At 38.4% G+C, this 27154-nt stretch overlaps 1 protein-coding gene across 23 annotated transcripts in view; it reads left to right on the top strand.

Annotated features, from left to right (window-relative positions):
* PTPRD (protein tyrosine phosphatase receptor type D) overlaps positions 1 to 27154 on the top strand; it is a 2167047-nt gene that overhangs the window by 2088961 nt on the left and 50932 nt on the right. For all 23 annotated transcript variants that reach the window (XM_084785035.1, XM_084785038.1, XM_084785037.1 and 20 more), the window contains one exon: positions 15990 to 16165. In XM_084785035.1, the coding sequence (XP_084641161.1) occupies positions 15990 to 16165 (176 nt within the window). The remainder of the gene's footprint in view (positions 1 to 15989; positions 16166 to 27154) is intronic.

Raw genomic sequence — 27154 nt, 5'->3', positions numbered from 1 at the left:
ATGCCCAGCTTCCCTGTGATTGTTGATAGTTAGGAGTGAATGGGTGATTTTCAGAAGGAGTCTATACACACAGTTAAAGTAAGGAAAAGGGATCAGGTAAATAAATCCAGATATGCTTACTGGAGACAGGATAAACTTAGGAGTCAAGGTTGTGACAACTAACAGGAACTAAGCACCTTGGGAATGCACAGGTTATGGAATCCATGAACTGTTTTGTAATCTTGCTCTCACACTCGCAGTCAGGAATGCATTGTAGAGGGGATGATGGATGGAGAGAGTTGCTCCTCAGCAGACCCAGGAGGGTGGTTTCTGCTCCCCTCCTTCCAGTAATCGATCCCTGAATGTACCATACTAAAACATCTGGGAGTTCATTTCTGACCATCAGAATTCCGGTAGTCCTTTAGCCTATAGAAGAACATTAGATTGAAAGGCCTTAGAAAGGATTTTTATTTCATGCTACCTAATGCTCTCACATGTCATAACAGGCAACCCGAGCTACCCCCTGTCTGTCACATGCATCATTTGTTACCAGTGGCACTCTGCAGCTCAAAGGTGTTCTGTTTAATCTCTTGCAGTTTGCTTTAGAAATCACTGAATAGTACTGGCTTCTGTAATCCTTTCAGGAATTCACAGTGCAGTCTCATCTACAGTGGCTCAAGTACTTTTTTTTTTCCTGCTTTAAAAAAAAAATCTATGGTAGCCAGAGAGTTTAGCTTTACAATTAAGCTTAGTTGTTTAGGGGTTAAGATGTTTTTAGGTCTATATAGATGTTTTACATTGATAAAGATTAGATATGATAAATATGGATTTACATTCAGAATTTTAGGCACACCAAAATAGGAAAGATGTTTTTTTCAAAGTTGCCAAATACAAATAACCAACACACTATGACTGTAACATTTATATAATTCCTGATTGCTTTGTGGTTCTCCTTACTGTACATAGTTTATTGTATATATGTGTAATAATATAAATGTATATGTAAAAAATCTATGATAGCAACCACCTTTTCTCATAGCTCTTAGCCTGAAAGCTCTCTTTTGGCCAGACAATTGGTTTACCAGGAAAAGCCATTTGTCAAGGACCTAAGTTCAATCCCAGAGTCCACATAGTAGAAGGATGCAAGTTGACCTCTGACCTCTACAACAATATTATGTCACAGCCAGGGCCATAGTAATCAAATGGGATCACCAGAGTTCATGTCAGAGGCAGTCTCCGCTCTCCACACAACCTTGGAGAATGAGCTTTCCATTGGCTATATCTGAACAAAAGGTCTAGGTTCTCTTCATGCATTGCCCTTAGTTGGTACAGCAATTTGTGCAGGCTCCACTGGTGCCAGATCCTCAGAAACTCTCTACAGGGTTCCAGGACCCACTGGGTCTTTCCATTCCCCCATTCTTCCTTACCACTCTCATCTGGAGTCTAGCATGGCGTCCCAGTACCTGTCCTGATCCCCTACTGGGTGGAGTCTCTCAGAGAACATCTATGTTGTGCTAATAACCACTTAATAAGAGTATATACCATGCTTGTCTTTCTGGGTCTAGGTTACCTCACTCAGGATGATTGTTTCTAATTCTATCCATTTGCCTGAAATTTTCAAAATTTCCTTGTTTTTAATGGCTAAGTAGTATTCCATTGTGTAAATGTACCACAGTTTCTTTATACATTCTTCTAAACAAACAAACAAATAAATGAATACATGAGACTCTAAAAAGCTGCCTGACAGCTTTTGCTACCTTTAATTTTCCTTAATTTATTATCTTTCACATCTTGTTATGATGTGGCTAAATGTAGTAGTGTCCAAATGTCAACTTTCTTCCACTCTGAAATACTGATTAATTCTCCCAAGTGCCACCCATGCCAGCCAAGCAGGATTGGGCCACATTGGTGAGCACTTCTTTCTAAGTCTTGCTGAGAAATTCAAGCTGATGCTTGTGGATGGCTAAAGGCAGGCTTTACATTTTAGCTCCACATGTCCTTTTTAAAATATAAAAAGGGGACTAGAGAGATGGATCAGTGGTTAAGAACACTGGCTGCTCTTCCAAAAGTTCCAGGTTCAATTCCCAGCATCTATATGGCAGCTCACAACTGTCTGTAACTCCTGTTCCAGGGCATCTGGCATGTTTACACAGACATACACAGAGGCAAAACACCAATGTACATAAAAAAATAAATCTTTTAAAAACTGTAATGTCATCATTATAGTACACTAGGAGAAAAACTAAATCAGAGATAGAGGAGAGAAACCATTCTTTAATTAAGTAAATATGGAAATAATGAATGAATGAATAAATAAATAAACATGAGACCCTAGAGAGCTGCCTATCAGCTTTTGCTGCCTTTAATTTTCCTAAATTTATTATTTTTCACATCTTAACAAGAATAGATATTAAGAAGAGGGTAGAGAAACTTGTACATTTAATATGACAATTGGAAACTTATGCTCATTTTATTCTTAGGCCATTTTTACAGTGTAGAAGCAAAGGCGCTTGACTTAGACTAAAATCTGCCTTTTTATAACTCTGTGCCCACAGATACACCCTAAATCTAGATCTGACCTAGAAACCAATGTCTCCCAATGTTCCGTTATGCAAAAGGTTAGAAGAATTTAATTAGAATTTGTGGGCTAGATAGAAAGCTTAATTCTGGATTATAACCATGAACATCATTTTATCTCAGACCGAGCCCTCCTAACCTGGAAGTGCTCCAAGTGACAGCCATTCATCCTGTGTCAGTCTTAGACAAGCGAATGCTGTGAGCAGGAACTGCATAGCCAGCCACTAGCTGAGGCTCCTTGACAGGCAGCTCGGACAGCACAGGGGCAGATGAAAATGGGAGCTGACATTAGCCCTGTTTATAAAAACTAATGTGTTCTACCTCTGTTTGGTAACTGCAGTGACTGTGGTTGAGGGTTATAATTTGGATAGTTTTGCAGTCCTTTTCCTGGTAGTATTAGCTATCCTTTTCATATTATTTTGCAGAATATCTAACAGACAGTAGAGAAGAAACAGAAATCGACACCGTGACTTACATTGCCTTTATCTTGTTTAATAGTGTAATGGTTTACCTTTTTTCCATTGACAGTATAAAAAGAGTAAGAGATGAAAGAGATTGAGGATTCTGTACACCTCCAACCAACTTCCTCAGCTTCTTGAAAGTGCTGATATTCCTCCCATTTCCAGGTCACTCATTAACTGAGAAAACCCAGAACAAATCCTGAGACTCAAATATAAACAGTTGTCACTTGTTGCACATCTGGGAAAAAATAGGTGGAGAAACACAGGTGAATGTTTGAAGTTGCCCCTTTGATAACCTCCACTTAAGCAGTTCTTAAGATAAAATTGTGGCTCCTGAACAAGAAATATAACAGCAGGTAGTTTTATTATTTCAGTAAGATATTCTCAAATGAAGCCCAAATAGAAGCTTATTCTTATGTGCACATAAACACAATATTTTCAAAAAAAATCTGTTAACTCTTATTCAGTGTATAGAGAGTTCAGAAGCTATACTTTCTTAAAGCAGAGAAAGAGCAAGATGAAGAACAAGGAACCTCACTTTGAGGTATTAGTTGTTCCTATAGCTACATAACCTGGACTTCTCTGAGATGAGTTTTCTCAAATACAACCTCTCTATTTCCTGGCTTCTAAGATCTGCATAGTTCTTCACAGCAATTATTATGTTTACTGTACATATTGATGAAATGCTATTATAAACATTTTATTTGATATTTACCAGTATGTACTAGTTAGGGAAAACTGCAATGCAGACAGAGGGGAGCCCTACTCCCCATGGAACCCAGCTGCGCTCACTCCTCCAGCCACCTCACATCACCAACTGTATTTTCCTACAGAGAAAGTGTGACTTCAAATACCTTATATTTTGCCCCCAAATCCTCTGTATTATTTGGCACTAGGTTTAGAGCTAATATAACCATTGTATATTGTTAGTTCGTTTCCCAGGTCATGCTCTAACTAACCTGAAACTGTGACCCAGCATCAGAAATCCTTACTGATTCAAATGTATCAGCCATAACCTTGTAGAAATAGAGGCAGGTGCACCATTACCTAACTGATTCTGTGTGTAGTCTCTCTTTGGAAGCATACATAGCTTCAGTTTATGGCAGACTTTTATCACAATGTCTTATAATAAACAAGAATTAATCTTTACTGTTCTAGGTAAAACAAATTTCTATTCTGAAACATAATACATCTTCATGCACATCAATGCTAACTTTTCATAAAAGTATTATAATTAGCATTTAAGAACTATATTGACAAAAACTTTTTTTTAAAAAGGCTGCTGCCCAAGCCTAAATATAACACAATATTAAAAAACTGCTTTCCTATGCAATAACAAAAATAAGAAATTAGAGTGGGCCTTATTATCATGTCACTTATTTTAGCTTTATCTCTATATTGTTCAAATTATCCTGAAAAGCTAGTTATCATCTGATTTTACCGATGATAAAATGGAAGCATAAAACTGTAAATATTGTGCTGGGAGCTGGCTCCGTGAGTAATGTGCTTGTCACACAAATGTGAGGATTTGAGTTTTAATCTCCAGAACCAACATAAAACCAGGCTTACCAGCTCATGTCCATAATCTCAGAGGTCCCATGGAAAGATAGAAGGCAGAGACAAAAGATTCTCTCAGAATTCAAGGCTATGTAGACTGGCAAATGCAGTGCACTGGTAAACAAGTGCCCCTCCCTGGACAAGTAGAAGGTGAAAGGTGACACCTGAGCTTGTCCTCTGACATTCACATGTACACAGTGACACATACACATGCAGACACATCATACTCAGGCATAACTGCATATCCTATACTAAAGTACATGGTTTAAAAGGAGAGAGCTATTTTTACTATTAATAGCAAGAAGTGGCAAAGCCAAAATGCTAAGGTTACATCAGCCAAACTTAAGCTGCCCTTACCCCCAGCATCTCATGTGAACTCATGCTGTCTTTACAATGGAGATGGTTGAGATGGTTTTATCTATTCGCAGTGGTGCATTTAAAATCACTTTGGTTTGGGCAGAAGTGGAGGAAATTTGAAACACTTAAGAAATACTCTGATACCTGAAGGTTTTCAGTATTATTGTTTAGAATCTAAGCAAAGTGAATTTATCCAGATAACAAACAGCACATGGATGCTTCTCAAGTGGGATTTGTTACTTGATTAATAAGTCCTTTTAAGACGGTTCAGGAAGAACTCTGAATAAAGACATGGGGTTGGACCATAAGTCCCAGTTTACAGAGCTATGTGACCGTGCCATGCCATTTATGGCAATCAACAGCGAGTTTGTGGAAGAGCAAAATCCCTTGCTAATTTGATGTACACATTAAGTCCACCTGAAACAAAGAACACCTACACACTGTTTCCACACTCATTGAGGGGATTTCTGGGCACCCAAGTCCTTCCGTGTTCATTCTCCCACTTAGCAATCCTGACTTAATGGGATGGGTTCTGTTTCTTCAGGAAAAAAGGGTTTATATGACAGAGGTCTGTAATCTCTAAGCTTCTGAAGATCATTCTAAATTCTGAGATCAAAAGATACTGAGTAGGCAAATAAATGTTAAATTTTGTATGTTATAGTTCCTTCAAAAACACAGAGACTTTCAAGCCAGAGGGTTTATGCAAACAGCTCAGATGTCACCCTTGTCACACTTATAAATATTCTTGAACACTAGTGCTTATGAAAGTTATTTTTTAATGTTTAGCAAAATGTGAACCTATATCTTAATCTGTTTCTGCTGCTATAATAACTTGCCACAACCGGGTGGTATATAAACACTAGGTGTACATTTCTGCAGTTGGAAAACTCCAAGGTAAAGTTTCCATCAGGTTCAATGTCGGCTGAGGATCTGGGTCCTCACCTTCCAAAACAATGTCTGTCACGACTTCTTCTGGGCTGTAGAGATGCTTCCTCAGTGGTGAGAGGGTTGAAAAAGGACTAGTAAACCTAATCATCAAAACTTGTTACAAAGAACCCAAGCCTTTGTTTGAGACTGCCTCATGATTTCCTCACTTCCTGAAGGCCCTGCATACCAATATCAGGTTGACTATTATATTTCGGTATGTAATTTTGTCAGGGAATACCCATTCAGCCCATAGCAATTTGTTTTAATTTTATTATGAAAGAAGCACATATTTGATGTTTTAGGGCAAGTATTTATATTCATGTCCTTTCGTGAGTTCTGTCTTTAACCAGCCTATAATGCATCTCAACACACCTTTCTTACTCATATAACCCAGGCTCTTCTTGGTTCTGAGAGGCTCACTCAGAGGAGTCAATGTACCTCAGGTTCCTTGACAACTTAGTGATTCTTTTATCCATACCTACTTCCTAGAATCAGTAGGGAAAATAAGTGAATTAATGCAGGTAAAACCTTAAGAGTGCCTGGCACCAAGAAAATGTGCAGTAAACTCTGGACACTATCATCATTGGTATTATAAGTTTTACTACTACTGTACACAAGTTCTTTTTGATATAATTTTTTCTTTTTAATTTGTTCACTTTACATCCCGATTGTAGCCCCCCGCCCTTAGTCACCTCCTGGTGTCACCCTCTCTCCCTCATCTCCCCCATCCCTTAGTCCTCAGAAAGGAGGAGACCTCCTCTTCTAACATCTGACCTCAGCCTATCAAATCTCATCTGAACTGCCTGCATCCTCTCCCTCTGGGCCTGGCAAGGCCTCCCAGACAGGGAGAAGTTATCAACAAGTGGAGCCCAAAATCCATGTCAGAGGTATCACCTACTCCCCATATTATGTGACCCACAAGGAGACTGTGCTGTCTACATACTACATCTGAGCAGAGGGTCTAGGTTCTTACCATGCATGGTCCTTGGTTGGTGCATCAGTCTCTGTAGGTCACCCTGAAGCCAAATTTGTTAGCTCTGAAGTTCTTCTTGTGGAGCTCCTGTCCCCTTCAGGTCCTTCCATGCCCCCAAATCTTCCATAAGACTACTTGCACTCCACTCCAAAGTTTGGCTGTGAGTCTCAGCATCAGCTTCAATCCTCCGCTGGGTGAAGTGTTTCAGTTGGTCTCTATGGTAGGCTCCTTTCCTGTTCCTTCTCTTCAACTGCTTCCGGTGTCTATTCTGAATGAGAATTAAGCATCCTCCCTAGTAACCTCCTTGTTATTGAGCTTCGTTTGGTACAGATTTTTCTAAATGATCTATGGAAAAGTTAACAATATCCAAATGAGAAAGCTGCATGTATTTAGAGTACTTTATAAAGCAAAAGAAAATATTAGCACTTGATAAATGAAAACCAGGCCTGTAATAAGATTACAAATTTCAACAAGGGGGAAAATGTTTCCTTTAAATGGAAATTCAGAATATATCATCTGGTGTTAGATTTGCATAATAGGAGCAGTTACAAATCCTAGTATAAATAATATAGATGACAGATGATGTGACAACAATGTGATTATTTGTGAGATGGGAACTTAACAGCTTTAAAATGAGTGAGCAGCTCACAGAGTCATCACCCCTGAGGTAAATCTAACTGAAAGCAGTTGATGAGAAACAGAAACCCGAGGTGGTTTTTAGTAGTGATGAGATGCATTGTTTCAGTTCTGAGGGCTCGCTTCTGCACTTACTCCTATACTGAACACTACTGTACACACATGTGTGAGGGTTTGCCAACTTCATTTCATACCCTTGTTGTGAAACAGCTTCTGTTCTTTTAGGCCTTACATAGAAAATTGATACATATTCTATAATTAAAAACGTGACAATATTTTTATTGCATACATTTTTAATTTTTAATAAACTCTATTTTATCATGTTCTTAGCCTCCTAAAGGCTACCCAGTTTCTTCCCATCTTCCTCCCCAAATAACTTTATTTTGCTCCTCTGTTTAAAACATAAAAAATAATGTAACAAGAAAACAAAACAAAAAAGTAGAGGGTATGAGTGGTCTTAACTCTGGTCATAAAGGAATGGAGATATTCAGGAAGAAGTGGCTCTTTCTTTTTTTCCTGGGGAATAATTTGTGAGCACCATGTGTAGTGATTACTTAGCTCTTACATTCTATTTTTTTTCCCCATATCTCTTTAATATAGTTCTTGAAGTTCTTTTGTTTTTTTTTTGTTGTTGTTGTTTTTTGTTTTTTTTGGTTTGGATATGGATCATTTACATTTTTTTCCTCCTTTATTAATTTATTCTTGTTACATCTCAATGGTTATCCCATCCCTTGTATCCTCCCATTCTTCCCTCCCTCCCAATTTCCCCTTATTCCCCTCCCCTATGACTGTTCCTGAGGGGAGACTTGATACCTTACATTCTATTTTTTAAAAATAGTATAAGCTCCTGGTGAGTTGGCTGCATGGTTGAGAGCATGGACAGCTCTTGCAGAGGACCTGAGTTTGGTTCCCAGCTCTCATGTGGCTTGGCTCCTAACAGTCTGCCTGCACCTCTCGATCAAGGGGATCTGAAGCTCCTAACTTCACAGGGTACTCATGTGCACATAATAAAATCTGTGAATTAAATTAAAACAGAACAAATTTGATTTGACTATATACCTCATTTTTCTGCAAACCCATTTTTGTGAGTTCCATCCAATTACTTGTTGAATTGAGCTCATTTTTCTTACACCGTCCACAACATCCATCATGACGGAGGCCGACAGCATGGTTCCTGTATCACTTCCAGGCTTTCACTTTTCCACTTAATTATGTACAAAAGTGACACAGTTTAATGCTTTTCTTATTTATTTTATAAATATGTAAAACTACTTCTTTTTGAGGAGCAGTAAAGAGACACAGCTTAATTTGCCCCAAAGGAGTAAGCAAGATATGATTTTAGCCTTAGAAACCTGGGACAATTTCACAATTTCTGGCTTATTAAAAACCATCTAATTAAAGTTGCTTGGATGGCATTTTCCCCTACATGGGCTGAACAACTGATGTAGAGATGTGTTAGTATGCACCTCCTGTTTCAATGGCTAATGCAGAGAAGGGAAGGTAGGTTTGTAAATGATGCTTACTGGTGGAGTTGGCTTGCTTTGTTTACATTTTTACTGAGGAAGCCAATCAAAATTGAGTAAGAAAGCCCTGGAAACGAGTTTGTTTTCTGTCTGCAGTATCTTCTTCCATTATGGAATGTTTATTATTTTACTATATACCGTGGCAGAATATGTAAATAAATACACACATTGTTTGAAGATATAGGGAGGTGTTTCTCCTGTTATGTTCCTGATGTTAGAATTCAGACATGCGATACAGACTTCTGAGAAGTTACTAGAAAGAATTTTACTTCTCTATTAATTATTTTTAGTATAGATTTTGAAAGGAGAATCTGGAGTTAGAATTACTTTTCATGAATAGATAAAAAGAAATAGGTTTTATTTCATTTACTTATTGCATCGATTACAATATCCATGTAGCACTTTAGAAATTGCAAATGCGTTTCTTTCACTTGACTCTCATAAAGAGTGTTGGCTTGATGCTGTTATAACAATAATGTTCATATATTAGCAATGAGAACTGATGATCTGAGTTATTTTTTAACAAAATCGGAGGTTTTTTAAAATATTTATTTATTATTTATACAGTTTTCTGCCTGCATGTATGCCTGTACACCAGAAAAAGGCACCAGATCTCATTACAGATGGTTGTGAACCAACATGTGGTTGCTGGGAATTGAATTCAAAACCATGGGAAGAACTGACAGTGCTCTTAACCTCTGAGCCATCTCTGCAGCCCCTGAGTTATTTATTTTATTTATTTTTTATTTTTTTTGCATGTGACTCCTACAGGTTACCCCATGCTAAGTTCTCATTATCTCATTACTGGATGAAGCTTTTGAATAATTGCATCCTTATGAATATAATCCATAGATGTAAGACTATGGGCTGCAGTGACTTTAAGGGCTTTTTTTTTTCCTGGGCAAAGTTTTCCCTGACAATAAATGAGTTTCTTCTAGCACAGAAACTGATAGTTTTCCCAAGCTGTGTGGTTAGGCTTGCTGTGTACTCAAAGCCAGGTAGACTCTGTGGTTCCTTTACTGGGCCCATTTTCAAAGCTCCCCAACCCCAGCAGTCCAGAGTGCAGAAGGTCAGGGCAAGGAGGGCCCGTTGGAATATGGAAGAGACCCTGGTTTACAGGTGTTTTGCATGTTACTCACACTCCCATCAGCTCTAAGGTGACAAGCTATTGGGGCACACAGCAGAGAATGCTTCTGAAAACAAATTGTGAATTCTACAAAAATGAAGAGGACAATTCATATTTTAGCTCTATCAAAAATCCAGTGACACTCTGTCTTTAGAAGAGAATTCTTGATCTCTGGTATGTTGCAAGGAAAATGCTTGATTTCAGCAGCTCTGGTGTAGCTAGGAGTAGCTGTCAGGACTGAAGAGAAAAGAAAGAACACATCTGTGGAAATTAAGTCAACTTACTTGTAACTTATTGTTTATTTATATGCTTCTGGTTTAAATGGTGTCAGCAAAGTAAACTTTTTGTGTATTCTTTATTGTAGAAATTGGATTCTAGGGCTTAACCACCCATTTAGTGTTTGTGGATTTTGCTTTTGTATGTACTGAAGGAAGTACAGGATGTCTTTCTTTTTCTTTTCCTTTTTCTTTTTTAAATAAAAGGTATCCATTACGTTGCATTGGTTCTTGAGTTCTTCTGTTTAAACAAACAAACAAACAAACAAAAAACAGAATGAACTAGTTTGCTAAAGTACAATTTGTTTTCACCCAAGCTTTATTTATTTAAAGAATTGTAGGCTGTGAAGGACTGGACATTTCAGGTTTTGAGGCTACACAATGAGATGGAATATTGAAAGCTCTTCAAGCCACGCTGCGCCCTCACCATCTCTGCCAGGAGCAGTTTCCCTGCTTTAGTCTGGAGGGCCATTACCTCCCCTTCATGTCTGTGGCTGCTCAGTCTTATCCACTGCTTCTTTCCCATGAGCAGACTCCCCACTAGCCACTTTCTACCGTTGGTTTTTTGTTTTTGTTTTGTTTTGTTTTGTTTTACGTTGTTTTGGTTTTTAGCCTTAGCAACTTCCAGTGGAGCTTTGCAGCACCAGCCCCACTTTGTAAGTCTCATCTCAGCATGCTAGAAGCAGGCAGAGTCAGCTTGCAAGAACATTAGAATGTATCACTACCAAATCTAAGGGACTAAATGATTCTGTTTATCTTAAAAATAACTTTGCAGAAATGGATGACTTGAAGAAAGTTAAGAATACCATAGAGACATCATATTTTCAAGCTCATGAGGACCTGTGAAAATCAATTTGTCCAGTGCACCTTGGCTTAATAGATAAGCTATCATAGGTCTAGATAGGGTGAATGGTTGGCCAAATGGTTCCTGATGGAGTTCCTTAAATTCTTAGCAAATGCTTAGTATTGTCCCAAGATTCTAAATCACATATAGGATGTTCTCTTCATGGTGTGGTACTTAAGTGTGAGCATTCCTCTTGTGGTTACTTAATTCTGTATTGACAAAGTAGTTCATGTACTGCTTTTTCACGCAACTTCAGTGCATGAAAGAGCTTATTACAAGCTCCCTTTAAATATGGGCAAATCTTTTCAAGTTGAAGTATCTTCTGATGAAAAATGAAAATCCACAGTAAATTGAGTGGGTTTGGTTGTTTTCTGGGCTGGTAATCTAATTATCCCTGCTCAAATTAGTGAGGAAGAACGATTCTGTTTTAACCCTGCCATGACAAAATAGCTCAGGTGAAATAGTCTTTTACAATGCAATATACTTTCAAGATTATAAATCATTTCTAAGTCATTGGTTGCTTGACTCAATATTCTTTCAAATCACATAGATTCTTTCTTAAGATCCTTTCTTGTTCTGTTACTATTCAAGCACAGGCAAAAACAATGTCGTGAAGCACTGTCTTTCTAATCTTGCTCTTAGGTGAAGAAAAGGACTTCTGTCTTTAGACTTGAACTCATAGCTAATTATCCAAAGCTTTGTAGACCTTTAAGAAAACAAAAGCTGATATAATGAGGCACAGGCCTTTAATCCTAGCACTAGGGAGGCAGGAGCAGGCAGATCTCTCTCCGTCCTGGCCAATCTGATCTACATAGCAAGTTCCAGACTAGTCTTTGCTATGTAGTGAGAACTTCTCTCAAAAAAAAAAGGGGGGGGGGGAGTTGGAGGAGGTAGTGAGGGTCCAGAGTTCATCCTGACACTTGGTATTTCTATCCTGAACTGTAAGTAGAAAATATGAGCAAATAAAATGAGAACCTAAATATTGTCTCATTCTTCTTGAACAGGTACTTGCTATAGCCCATTTTACCTAAACAACACAACAGTGTGGCTCTGTCAAACATTCACCTCCATATTTTATTATTTATTTATTATTAAATTTTATGTATGTAGGTCTTCTGCCTATATGTTAGTCTGTGTATCACGTGTGTGCCTGGTGCTTTCAGAGGGGACAATAGGGAAGGTGTCAGATTCCTTAGAACAGGAGTTATACATAGTTTTGAGCTGCTGTGTGGTACTGGAAATTGAACCAGGTCCTCTGGAAGAGAAGCCAGCTCTTTGTTTGTTTTGTTTATTTTGTTTTGTTTTCAAGATGTGGTTCCTTTGTAGAGCCCTGGCTGTCTTGGACTTACTTCGTAGTCCAGGCTGGCCTCGAACTCACAGAGATCCAGAGATGCACATGCCTCTGCCTCCAGAGTGCTAGGATGAAAGGTGTGCCATACCACACCCCGCATGAGTAGCCAGTTCTTAAAGTAACAGGAAGGTGGACTTCTGAGTTCAAAGCCAGCCAGGGCTACATAGTGAGACCTCCATTTCAAAAAGTAAAATAATAAATAAAAACGGTTTGCAAATTATACAGTTATTATAGCAGGGCCTATTGGTCCTAAGAATTTTGCTGGATACTAGCACAAGGCAAAGAGCTCTGTCATTTATGACTCCTTACCATATCATAAACAAATGGGAAGCAAAACCACAATCATCCAAAGCCAAGCAGTAATGGTAAACTACTGAAAGACACACTCCTTACTCCATGGAAATAAGCAATGGAGCAATCTGTTAATTTGCTAGACTCCTCTTTTCTTTCAGTTCTGCATTTTAAGTTAGATTTCTATCTCCAGAGCCCCCAGACCATTTTCACATACTTGCTTCATAGTGCAACACTTGCAGACCTTTTTTCCCTGAATAAGACATTAAATATTAAATGAACTAATAGGCATTTGTTGGAGAATTTTCTAAATCTAGCCTCCCTACAGATATATCCTAATCAACAGTTTCTGAGATGTTTCATAGCACCCCAAATTCTGAAGTCATTAGAGCATATATGTACACAGGATTGGTTGGAAAACATTCCTAGATATGCCATACTGAAAACTGGGAGTGTCCATACTTGAAAGTGCCTGCTGTTTAAGGTAGTTTCCATTCTGGGGTTAATGTATTTAAAAGGCCAAGGCATCACCTTTCCTGCAGTCTTTTCTCATCCTGTGCACAGCTCATGAAGGGTGTTGGATACAGGACTTGGTAGATACCAGGTTTCCTGGAACAACATTCCTTGCATCTCCACACTGCAGGGCTGAGAGATCTTGCCCGACCTAGCACTCTGCTAGGTAAAAGATCATGACATAACATGACAGTTATCATTGATTCTGGAAATAACCCCCTTACTGACAGTATCCATGTGGAGGAAGAACCTCAGCCTTATTTTCAGCTTGGAAACAATAACTTGATAATCAGCATTCTTGGACACTGAATTATTTTATTTTGAGTTTTCTTTCAAAATATCAAGATTTAAGTTTGTAAAACATTTGGTGTTATCTCAACCACCTGGTAATCTTTAGACAGAAATGGTTTATTTTTATATCTTGGAAGAGCAGTCATTATTCATTAACAATTAATCTCCCCTAAATTTCATTAGTCATGTTTTAATAAGTTTATTTCATAATGGCTGAGTAAAATTGTGTACTTCCATGTGGCTATAATCCGAGGGTTGTAGTGGCTATCCCCTGTAGCCACAGGAGTTTGGTATTGGGTAGGATCAGGGTCTTTATCAGTCATGAGCCGTCAGAACTCAAACTGTTTCTTGAGTAGCTAAAATAGATGAATAATGCTCCAACTAACTGTGTGCTTCAGTTTCTGCTCAAAAGACTTCTCAGCTACTGCTGGTTGTGCCCTATGTCCATGTGTTCGTCTCAGGGTGCAGCGACTTGCATCTGAGTTTCATTATTCTTCTCGGGAGGATCAGTTACACAACTGAAGTCAGAAAAGCATTCAAAGTAATTGCATCTGGCAATCAGGGAAATACAGCATTTTTAGCTTGGGAGCACATGTTCCAATGTAAAGAAAAAATATTTTCTCATAACTCTAGGGCACATATTTCCCATGGCCAGAGGGACCATTAATATGTTCCAGTGTTTCCTTCTATAGCATACGGATTTTTTTTTTATCTCCAGAAACAGGCAACTCATTATCTCTCTAGGAAACCTACTACACTTTTGATTCTGATTATTTGAAAGCATATCTTTGTAGAAGAGACGCAATTCCTCTGTGTTGGTAACATCCTTCAGAATCGAAGCTGTGTCTCAACACAGTACATTAAGCCCCTTCAGATGCTCTTAGGTAGCTCTTCTCCTCAACTTCCATTGTTTTCCCCCTTGTTTCTGTAGCATGTATTCCTTTTCTATAGTGTAGTATTGATTTTCTTGGTCACTTCGGTTACTGCTCTTGGAGAAAACACAAATTGGTTCTTATCTCTCTTAAGATATTACAATAACAGGAAATTAGACTGTCAGTCAGAAAAATCACCATAAAAGAACATCTTTGCTCTTTAATAATATTGGGGCTGGTCAAATTATGCATTCTTTTTAATCAGGAAAATTGCCAAGGGTGAATAAGGGAGATATGGAATTGTCGTCAAATCTACAATAAGCAAGTTCAGCAAAAATGTAATGTATCTCAACTGTAATAGACAGTAGTGTAAAGGAGTATCATATGTGCCCTGAATCCTGGGAACTGAGTCAGGTGTAGATAGAGGCTGCTTATGAGGAAAAGGATACAGAGTGTGTTCTAGGATAGGTGGGTGCGAGCATTTTCTACCAACCTTGAAACCAGCCAGCACCTACAGATTAAAAGGTGAGCAGAGTGAGATGAGATTAGAAACACATAGAGCTTTGTATATAAGAGTTTAGAGTTTACTAGAAGTCTAAGGGAAAGTCACCATTGGGTTTGCAGATATCACAGTATTTGAGATTATTTTTTATCATGCTGTTATTTCTAATGTGAAACATACGAGCAAGGACAAAAGTGAAGAAGATATAGCCAGTCTGCAGGCAGCTGTTACAAGTTGTTGCACAGGAGCAGTCTGTGTGCTATAACCCTGAGTCTTAAATGAGAGATACTACTATCTAGAGCTTCAGACACAGGAATAGTAAAGAGACAGCTTCTGTCTGAACTTGACTTCATTCACCATCTTGGGCAACATGGTATTTCTTTTCTTCCTTTTTGAAAAGACGATCAAGACAGGAATTAGTCGTATTCTCAGGATAACTCAATGATTTTATATGATGTATCAGTAGCTAAACCTGCAAGCGATTATTTATTATTATAATATTCCACCATATTTTGCATCTTCAGATGCAGGCATTTTTTAAACTTAGTTTTTGTCTGAAAATGAGAGTTGGGGAGGGAAGTAAAGAATGTGACTAGGCTATTTTTTGATATTTGCATTCTATTTATTACTAGTTCAAGTGAGCACACAGAAAAACTGAGAGGGAAAAATGAATTTTACAGGCATCTGCTTTGTTTTACTTTATTTGGTGATTTGCTCATATTATAAAGAAACAATGCCCTGAATGCTGAATATTATCACATGATGTTGTGGTAGTACATATTCTTAATCTGGCTTTAAAACCTCAAACTGAAATATATTAGAACTCGTACAGCAGGATATGAAATAATAATAGAGCATCACTGTTGAACCAGATCCAGACTGTTTTCTCCTGTGAGTTTTGCCTCCTGGTTGAATAGTCCTCCTTATTTTTCAGGAATTCCAGGAAGTGACTATGTAAATGCCAACTACATAGATGGCTACAGAAAACAAAATGCCTATATTGCAACACAGGGATCTCTTCCTGAAACATTTGGGGACTTCTGGAGAATGATATGGGAGCAACGGAGTGCCACAGTTGTCATGATGACAAAGCTAGAAGAAAGGTCGAGGGTAAGGATGCGCGTGTCCCCCTTCAAACCCCCCTTCGGTTGTCTTTGTGTTGTGTGTGTCATTCTATTCAGAAGTTGCTTTTCCCCTAGGGTAGCACTTTTTAACAATCAGTCATTGGGAATGGATGTCAAAATCTCTGATTGAACTATTTCTCAAAACTCTTCTGCCCATCCTCTCCACAAGCATAATTCTGTGCTTCCTTCACCAGGATCTAGCCAGCCGGAATCCAGCCCACAAATGCTATGCTCTGTCCCAACCATTTTTTGTTCTCTGTCAGACACAGAACTAAGGAGTGCAAATGCCTAGATCTCATCCAAAGATACAAATAGTATGAAAGATAAAGGCAATATCTCCACCACTCCCCCAACATTCACTACTCCTATAGTGCGTATTACCTACGTGAAACTCAAGGCATAGAATTTAAAAGAATTTCATCAACGAATTTAGTAGCTCAAAGCTTCTTTTGGGAAAATCTAATTGTGATGTCTCACACATTAACATAATACCCAGGAGGCTGATTCAGGACACTTAGTTTGGTATCAGTACCAGTCAAGGCATCATAACTGGATTCTACCCTAAAACACAAACAGAAAAATAATGCTTCTAAATCTTTTTAAAAAGGAAATTCTCAAGTTACATTTACATGGTTGCTCCTATAAAAAGAAAGTGATATGTGAAGATATAAAAATTTGGTTTGAGAAAATGAATATTAATTATGAACAAGAACCCATAGAGATTTCCACCTATATGTGCTTCCCACTTTTTCCTTCTTATAGTCTGCACATAAGCTCTAAAATTCCCTGAAAGGAGCTCATATTTAAATCACTCAAATTAACTCAGGGTAGCCAGAGGATGATTCAGCTTAAAACATGGCTGAAAAAACACAGAAATGTGTGGAGGGCATTTTGCTAATTTAGGCTTCTCAAAAAAGAATAGATTTTAATAGTAAGTCATTGCTTGTTAAGGTCTAAGAGTTTCTCTCACCATATGGGTCCAATATTACAGTCCATTGCACATTAGTTAAATACTGTTGGTTTGGGAATCTAAAACAGCACATAGCAGTATACCATATTTCCTACTGAATCTGCAACTTCCATATATTTCTGATGAAAATCAAGTTTTAACCTTGGGAAGTTAACACATAAGTCTCTAGATACTGTGAATGAAACATAGGGACATTCAGACTGACTTTGAGACCTCAGGTAAAAGGGCTCTTTCTCTGCCTTCAAGAAGAGTAGGTAGAAGCTGAAATCCAGTTTCCCATATAGGAGACAAATGAGATTCTTTATGTATTCTTTCACTCTTACTACATGACAATGGTCCTTTGCTTAACTGCATCAAAGATATGGGAGCTTAAGGCTGCCCAGATAATTTATAAGGTAAAATCATATATATATATAAGAAAGCCACACTGCCATGGTAAAAGTGGGAAGTCAAGTAGTGTAATATGGGGCTGCTTTAGCAAACCTAAAAATTGGTAAGATCTTTGAAAATACCTGATTCCATATAAACTCATGTGAGAATGTCTATGGCTTTGAGAGCAATATTAGTTTCACATTTTATATGCAATATCTGGTAAGCATATAAATGTACTCAAATCCCCATAGAGTCCCAAACCGAATGATGCTGATATATATGATTTAATAATTATAACAATGTCTACCTCATTAAATGTACTGGTATTTCATTAACACCCATTTTATGAAAACAATTTTATGAAAACTGACTGCTTCTATAAACATTGCTTTTCCTACGAATAACCTGAGGCTGAAAAAAAAAATGACTGAAAGTCATTCTGAAAGCAAGGTCAGAGGGAGGAATTGGAGACCAACATTCTGGCCCCACAATACACATGCTTCCTCATCAGGCCATACCGCCTACCTGTGACACACCTATGAACCTGTGACACACCTATGAAGCGGAGACAGCTGAAATCTTCTTTTACAGCATGGATGTGAATCTCACCTACCAGGTCTGCTCTGCCTGGAGATACCAGTTGCTAACAAGCAGTCATTTGCAAAAGCTGTTTTCAGTAAAACACACATTTTTATCTTGACACTGCAGGCCTTCATTAAACTATGCACAGAAACCTGTTTTGAAATAACCAAATGAAATTCTGCCCCTTTTCTTCCTAATTGCTTCTAATAATAAAGTTAGTTCTAACTGGCCCCACAGCCGCTGCGACATCTGATGGTAATGAGCGGTTCCTGGCAGAAGGCATTGTGACTTAAATACCTGAAGTTTATCTTTTTGTTGCAGGCTACCTTTCCTCCCCCTTCAGACTGAGGGACTTATTTGGAAGTTACTAAGTGAACCTTTGTTTGCTCCCTTCATTAATTACTCTTTGCTCTTGCGAGTTTGGCGGTCTGCTTTGTTAAATGGCCTAAGGAGGTCAATTAAAATGCTGTCCTGCGATTTTTATTCTGTGGTGGTTCAGCATGTTCCCAAGTGTGCGATGACCTGCATTGGCCAGTGGGCACTTGGGCAGTCTCGGTCATCATCTATCTGACAGGACAAATGAATCCTGACCCACCCCCAACACCCACAGCCCTTTGCTCTTTGTCCTTCCTGCATGTTTTGGAAGAAGGACCAAGTGTCACTAGGCAGATTTAACAGACTGCTGGTGGCTCAGATGATCTCATCTGTTTGTCCATCTTCTTCTTCATATCTTCCGACCTCACCTTTCTCTGCCCAGTTGCTCTTTCATCAACACTAACAAGAAGAAAAAGGGATGGATTCCTGGTCTTTCAAACAAGAACATGTATAGTATTTCACTATAAAAGAAATGTTATGAATAGTGGTTAGTTGTTATGGCAATGTATAGCTCCACACTTTAGGAACAGTGTAGGCTCTGTCTTTGACCTGAGAACACAAGAGAATTCTTTATTACCTACGTCCAACCTCAAAGCAAATATTGAGTTAGCCTTGTTCAGCATGTTTCCAAGTGTGTGATGGTCCTTGAAATGCCATTACTAAATGAAGGCTCAGAATTTCAGTTATGTTCACCTCATTTCATTTATAGAAAGTTTCTACAAATTTTCTACAAATTTCCTCCACTCAGGAAAAGTCCAGTTTTTGGCAATGCCAGAAGGAATATTTCAATATGATCCAGAGTGAAGGACAGTTGTAGTTGATTAAAACACAAATTTAACAGAATAAGTAGCAAGGGTTAATAGAAAGATGACATACTCAAGTATGGGTATAAGCTTTTCAAAGGCCTTGGGTAGCACTAAGCACCTACTTGCACTTGAGTAGACATATATGCCATCTTGGTGGCTCTTAAAATTGCATCTCAAATGGGTACTAGGAGTCTTTCTTCTTAATTTTAGTAAGATTGCAGGGTGATTTCAGGGGTGTCTTAGATAGGATTGTAATCTGACAAAATAAAACTATGGGCCATAGGGCTGTGCAAAGAGATTAAGATATATCTTTTATTGTAATGATCCTATAAATTATGGGTTTACAGCAAGAAACATGAAGGGACATAGGCTTAATTAGTCCTTACACAGGGTTCATTGCTGTTCAACATTCCAGTTTGATATATATATAAGAGATATGCCTCTATGTTGGCGATGTTCACATTATTCTGAGATTCTTGATTATCAGCAAATGACAGACCTCAACCTGGCTCAGGAGTGAGAAGCTCTTCTCCCTTCCCATGTCTCCATCGTTTCCCCTCATGTTTCTATCTTGCCTCCTTAATACTTTGTAAATGACAGTACTTATTGGCTATAGCCTTTGTGCCAGGAATTAAAAAGAAAGGGGCAACACCATCAGAGAAAAAGGTCTTTAAATAGCAGTTTAAAGTAGACATACTTTGCAGTCAATATCTTGGCCTAGATCTCAACTCTAGCTTTAAATAATAGGTACATGGAAGCTAGCACATCATATGGCCCCTTGGAGTCTCCTTGGCTTGGATTACATGCAAAGGATGCAACAGTGTAGCTCTTGTCTTGGGCAGAGAAAACAGTTTCAGGATGAAGTACAATTGAAATCCTCAGGTACAGTTTAGTTAGAGGATCCATTCCTTTACCATTGTTGAGTCAAGGATAGCTTCTACCACATTTTGTTTCCAAGTGAAATCAACCTGTTTCTCTGTAGTTAACAGTGAAGCCTAAAGAACCCCATAGAGCCACTGTACTTGGTAATTTCCATTCGCTATAGCTGGTGCCTCTCTCTGGGTTGTTCCCAACCAGAAGTGGAGCATAGACTACTACTTTCTTTTGTACCAGTTTCCCCTCTGACCATGCTCTACAGAATTCACATCTTAACAGAGAAAATTTGTTAATTATGCAAATAGATCAGTGGAAGAGTTTATCTTCTGTCTGTTGCTTCCATGGCAAGATGATACAGTATGGAAACCATGGATAAAACAGGCATAGAGTGATAGTTGTCACTAAAGATAACATGGGCCACATTTCTGTTTCCATTTACATTCCCTCTGCATAACATTTTCTTGCTGGAACTGGTCTGTTTTCCAGCTTTCTGTTTCTGTGTCTGTCTGTTTCACTTTCACTGGAGCTTGAGGTTTCAATAGTACAGTGACCTTCAGAGTCAGGACCTGCTCCTGAGACAAAAGCTGTGCTCAATCGTTTGTGCTAGCAGTCTCACTGGCCTTTTGCTAGGGAGTTGAAAGTTCTTAGCATTGAAACAGCCCATAGGAGCCCTTATAAAAGAGTGAAACTGTCTGGGATCCACGCTGTTCGAGTTAAAAATTCCAGTTCTGTGATTGCTCACATGTATTGACTCTACTCATTACAGGCAAGCGTGGCCTTGAAAAATACTATCCCACCATGAGGATGTTTATTTGTTTGTACCTGTAGTTATCTTGGCTTCATTTCCTAAAACAACTTAGTGAAAACTCTTCCTTTCAGCTTACAGTTCCAGGTTAAAGTTCATCTTTACCTGAGAGGAAAGTTCAAAGCACCTATCACATTATACCAAGGGACAAGAGCTGAAAGCAATACATAGATCCCCTTATCTCACTTTCCTACTTTTCCACAAATCAGGATCTCCTGACTTTCTGTGGGTCTTTCTACCTCTGTTAATATAATCAAGATAATCTCCCACCGACATGCCTGAAGGCCAAGCCCGTCTAGAAATACTCCACTGACACTTTCTTTGCAGCTGATCCTAGGCTGTGTCAGACTGACAAACTTAAGCATCACACTGAAAATAAAAGAATAATAAAGACTACTTCTTGAGGGTTTCATAGGGCAAGTCAAGAAACAAACAAACAGAAAGACTAGCAGCCGCCTGAACTACACAGATCAATTTAAAACCACGGTAGAATGTGCTGTGATAAAAGATACCGTGAGTGAGTTCTATTCCAGTTTCCATTGGAATTGCCAAGTCCTCTCAAGTTCTGCGTAGTTCATTGATTCTGTAGCAAGTAATTTTCCTGCCCTAGAATGTGGTTTCTAATTGTTTCCATGTTTCATAATATGCCAATAAGTACTGGGATTGGTCTGGGCAACCACACGGAGGGAAAAAAAATCTTTGGAAAAAGTGAAGCACTGTTACAGTAAAACATATGCAGCTGGCATTTTCACTCCAAGGGTGTTATTTGTGGGTGACTGAGTGTGCAGTTGGCAGCCTCCCCTGAAGAATTAGTCTCCAAGGTAGGATTGGCCAAGGTAATTCCTGGCTCAGGAAATTCCTTTATTCACTAGATTATTGTTTACTTTTTAACTTGTTCTTTCATCTCTCTGCTTTTGGCTGGCTGACTTCTATTTTATCTACCATTATGAAGTAGATAAGACACAAACTATAGAAACCTGCTTAGGAAATGATTGAGCAGCCTTTCTAAGTGGTAGAGGCTGAAATACCTGTGAGGAGGTTAAGAGGATATCTATCGTACACTTGGTCTCAGCAGCCCGCCTTGGTTTGTTGCTGATAGTTGAAACTATTGCTATTGATACTGTCTTTTAAGCCTTATAGTGGGAATTGACTGGGTTAGATGGAGCTGTTATGGTGAGACTTAATGCTATTGATTTTAGAGATACGGAGAGAAATTTTGACACCCAATAAATGAGACACTATTTGAATTGTCAATTAGTAGTCCTAAAATTGAGGAATTTTATAATTTCAAAAGATCTAAATTGTCTTTTCCGTTATCACCCATAGAATAAGTTGCTAACACCCATTACTAGTTTTGTGCAACATGACTTTGGTTGTTGCTTAGGTCAGAAAATAGGAAAATCCCCCATATAACTAAATGTTGGTGTATGTGTGTTAATGAATGGAGATCAGACACTGTCAAGGCATGGGAGAATGGGCTGGTATACATTCCTCACTGAGGTAATATTTCAGGGAACTAGATTACCAAAGCTGGATATTTTGGTCGGTGGACTGGTTCTAACCTAATGCCCACTTAGGCCTCTAGTCTTTCAATGTCACTTTTGTAAACATCTCCAAGAATCAGGGTGACATGTTCATATTTAGTTTTGTGACTTTAAGAGCAATTGTGAGGCAGCAGCAGTAAAAAAAGAAAGGAAAAAAAAACAGATTCTGGTCAAAAGTTTTCTTCTTTTTTGAAAAACAAACCTTGAGCTTGTTTTTTAAGCCTGAAGTTATTCAGGGTTAAAATCTGACAGGATCGCACTGAAGATTATAAATGACAGTGTTATTGTTTTCATTGTTGTTATCGGTTTTGGAAAGCCTAGTCATGGCCAGTGGCAGACTAATTTTTGGCTTCTCTGGTTGTCAAGGTTCAGTGAGTTTAATAGAGAGCAAATGCTTTCCAAATGCCAGGTCTGTGTCTTTTTCCAGATAGAACTGGAAGCGCCAAAGGCCTTGAACATTTAATTTCTGAAATCATAGCCCAAACCCTGCCTATCTAAGGCAACAGAAACTGCTTTTTCCTTAAGCAACTTTAGGGATGGCAGCAGAAACATTGCCTCTGGAGTCTGTATGATGTATGGGATTGTTTTGAAAGTGCTGGATAGTTCATGTAAATGGGACACTGGCAACAAAAGGTGTGATGCTTGTGTTGGCAAGCTAACAGATGACTGGGGCATTATCTAGCAAATTCCACACTCTTGGTTTTCTCTTGTCAGTGTGAGATAAAAGCAAGAATCTGACCAGTTCTTGGATACTGGTTAGCTTACCAAATTTCATACTTCCTTTCCCTAGCTGTCTTCTCTGCTTACAATGCCAGCCTACAGATTCTGGCCCAAAGTCAGCTGAAATCCATTTAGAAACATGACAATATATGTAAAAATCTGCCATGGCAAAGGAGATGTAACAGTTCCCAGAGAGGGTAGAAAAGCCTTTCTGTCACCACATGCATATCTAGTATTCTCAGGCTGGGTTAGGTTACTTCGTTTTTTTATGCATTGTAAAGTAATCTTTCTTCTGTCCAGTACTTATGGTACAGTGCATTTTTTCTATCTTCTGTCAGTATGATTCTAACATACAGTTTATGTACAGCTTCGTAGGGCCATTTTTGTTGGCTGGTCTACAGAAATTATTCTTGTATAGAAGTACTAAGTGAGCTAATGGTATGGCTTGGTAATTGTGATATTGATTATACCTGGTTCAAAGGCTACAGACAGACCACAGATAGAGTTGACTATAGGGCTTTTGGGCCACCACCACCCACTTGCTCCTTAGGAGTGATTACTGATGAGATCAGTACTCTACAGTGCCAACAGCTTATGTGAGGGAAGTTAATATCTAAGTGGTATTTCATATCACAGTGTAATCCTTTGGTTATATCTAAGTGCCTGAACCTGAGCTGTGGTGACAATCTGTTTAAGAGTGTAAGTCATTGCCAAAGCTCAGAGCAAGGCTTCTGTATCAATAGCTAGAAGATACATAAAGAAGTAAAGAATGACTTTTAAAGTGTGACAAGTAATTTAGAAAATTTTAGAGTAGTTCATGAACAGGTAAACTCTTTTATGATATATAATTCCCATTAATCTGGGAATATCCTTTAGCTTCATGTTTATATATATGAGACTATGTCTGATGATTTGATATAACTTACTTCACATTTGAAATGGCCTCTTAGCTCTCAGTATAGGGTAGTCAGTAAAGGTAATGGGAAACAGGGAAGTATACAACCTTTATAACTTGGGAAACTATATAGCCAAATGTAATAGTTGAATACAAAGAATAACACTTGCTGAAAAATAACCAAGTCACTAAATAAAATATTAACCTACTCTGTAGTACCAAAAGAGTTATTATAACATAAAAATTTTTATAATGTATAAAAATTAACATCTCAATATTTAATTTTTAGCCACTAAAAATATACCCTGATACTTGGCTACTTTAACTTCTTCTTTGGCTCCTGAACCTTTAGCCCTATATTTGCTTCTCAAAGTACCCTGCAACAGATGGATTTTAGAGCAGGAATACTAGAAGCCTGGCGGGGAACTGTTTGGTTACAAGTGGACTTCAGATGGTGTGCCAAAATTAGTAAGTCTTTAGTGAATTGAAATGAGCAGATTTCACTTTCAGAAAGTGATGGGCAATCTAAAAATAAGCCAATCTAAACCACAACATTCCTGATTCTAATGTTGGCTACCTTTGTTGGGTACCACAGTGTGCCACTTCTAAGCCGATCCGTATTGAAGTGACCATGAGCTAGAATGAAAGTCCTTCTACAAAGCACAGTGCTTCAACCCATTACACCAACACATACCACAGCTGCCTAATGACAGGGTTTTATTTTGAAGACATTTATGACTTTTGTTGTTTTGAAATTTGAGGATGGTTCTATTAGAGTTTAAGAAGAAGAAGAAAGCCAGAAGTGCAGGCTAGCCTCAACTGCTACTTAGTAGAGGGGCATGAGGAGAAAGCAGAAGACCATATTGTTTTGTTTTGTTTTTATTAATTTATCGATGTAATCATTTTACAGCTTTATTACCACGACCTCCTTTCTCTCCTCCCAATCCAATCTTCACCCCCTTCATTCCCCCTCCCCCTTTCCTCAGAGAATAGGATTGCCCACTGTGGCACATGACAAGTATGAATAGCTATAGGAAAAGAGGGTAACAAGAGTCTTTAGAGAGAGAATGAGAATGCCTAGAGATTCAGGGCAAACATGATTAAGACCCGGGTTGGCAATCAAAGAAGAAACAGAAAGGAGAAAACAAATACATGCTTTCAGTTAGTAAAGTCTCTGTAATCAACTATCAAGGAAGGGACCTTTTGTTTTACTTATATCATTTTTCCACTCATCTCTTCATTATTTCTTCAGAGCTTTCTTCTGGTGGGTGTCCTAGCCATGTTATGAAATGGTCAATTTGATTAACTATTTAGACGAAGGGGAAATAGTATGATATTGTAATTTTATAATCATTGGAGCATTTTAGAATGTCATATTTCTACCCAGCACCAGAGCTAGAACTCAGATATACTTTTGTTAGAGGAAGTAGCCCACCTTTAATGGTCCTCTGTAGAACCCTTTCCCTTTCAAAATATATTATACATATTTTTTCTTTATTGAAATAATATTTTCATTAGTTCTTTGAGAATTTTGTATGCTTTGATCATATGTAACCACTATTTCTCCAAGATCTACTCCTTCTCTACTTACCTAACTTTGTGTCTTTTTTCAAAATCCCATCAAGTTCAGTTTGTGCTGACCATGTATTTTTGGATGTGTGGTTAACTCAGCAATGGCTATAATTGTAGAGAAAATGGACCCTTTCTCTCTTGGTAGTTTTCCATTGCTAGTAGTGCCTTGGTAAAGAGTGAGACTTTGTGCCTAAGATTTGGTTTGGTTTGAGTTTCTACTGGTCTTGTGCATGGTGTCATAACCACTGTGAATTAGAATGTGAAGCTGTCCGATTATCGCCAGAAGACAATGTTTCCTTATAGTCATCTTCTGCATATTGCTATTATGATCTTTTCCCCACCTCTTGCATGATAATACCTGAGGTTTGGGTGTAGATGAAGCGGGCGGGGAGTGACTGAGCATTTTCATCTCTCTTATTCTTTGTACTGTGCCCAACTAAGGGTCTCTGTGTTAATTGGCATCTACTGCAAATAGAAGCTTCTCTAATGAGAGTTGAGAGATAGATTGATCTATGCCATTAGGAATTGGTTTAATACTATGTCTATTTAGCAGAATAGTAATAGTACATTCTACTCTAAGGACTATGACCTGTCTAGCCAATAGGTTCTTGGCTAATAGTAGTGCCAAGTATGAGTTTTATCTTGTGGAGTAGGAACTAAATTCAATAGGAAAGTGATTGGCTACTCCCATAATGCTAATTCTATTACTGCAGCAATGGCCATAATTACCAGTACTACCATTCTTATAGGTCTGAGGACTCATAGATAGATAAGACTAGTGATTTCTTTTCTCCAGTAGTAGCATACATGGGACCTTTTACTTCTATAAAAGGTAGTCAGTAGAGATGAAGCATACAGGTGAGTAATAGCTTGATTTCTCAATGTTCTATGGCTCAACTATGCAACATCTTCAGCAACAGGGTCTTACCAACAAGTTCTGATGGATAATTAATAGCATTGGCAATAGACTGTAATGTTTGAGGGTCTATGAGGCCTCTCCTAGGCAACAAATCCAAAAGATGAGGTTTTTATTTGTTAAACTATAGTATCTAGAAGGGACAGTGACACCCCATTAAAGGAGAACTCCTCTCTCTCTCCCTGCCCCACTCTCTCTCTCCTGTGTGTGCATGTGATGTGGGGTGTGTGTGTGTGTGTGTATGTGTGTGTGTGTGTGTGTGTGTGTGTGTGTGTGTGTGTGTTAGGAAGCTTCTACAGTAGTGGTTTCCTATGAGATTTTTGAAAGGCCTTTCACGTTATTTAGCCTTCCCCATATTCTTTCCTCTACCCTGCCCTCCTCTCCTTATCCCAAGTGAATGTTTTCTATTCTATTACCCCCATTTAGCCCTTTATACTACTGCATTCTTTCTGCCCCCACAACCCCTCATTAAATCACTCTCTTAATTTTCCCACTCACTTGGCTCTTTCTTTACTTTCTTATCTGTATGGGTATTCCAAATG

Source organism: Acomys minous (genome assembly GCF_964271855.1).
Source record: "Acomys minous genome assembly, chromosome: 1".
Lineage (NCBI taxonomy): Eukaryota > Metazoa > Chordata > Mammalia > Rodentia > Muridae > Acomys > Acomys minous.
The sequence above is the reverse complement of the archived record's forward strand: the minus strand, read 5'-3'. Positions and strand labels throughout refer to the sequence as shown.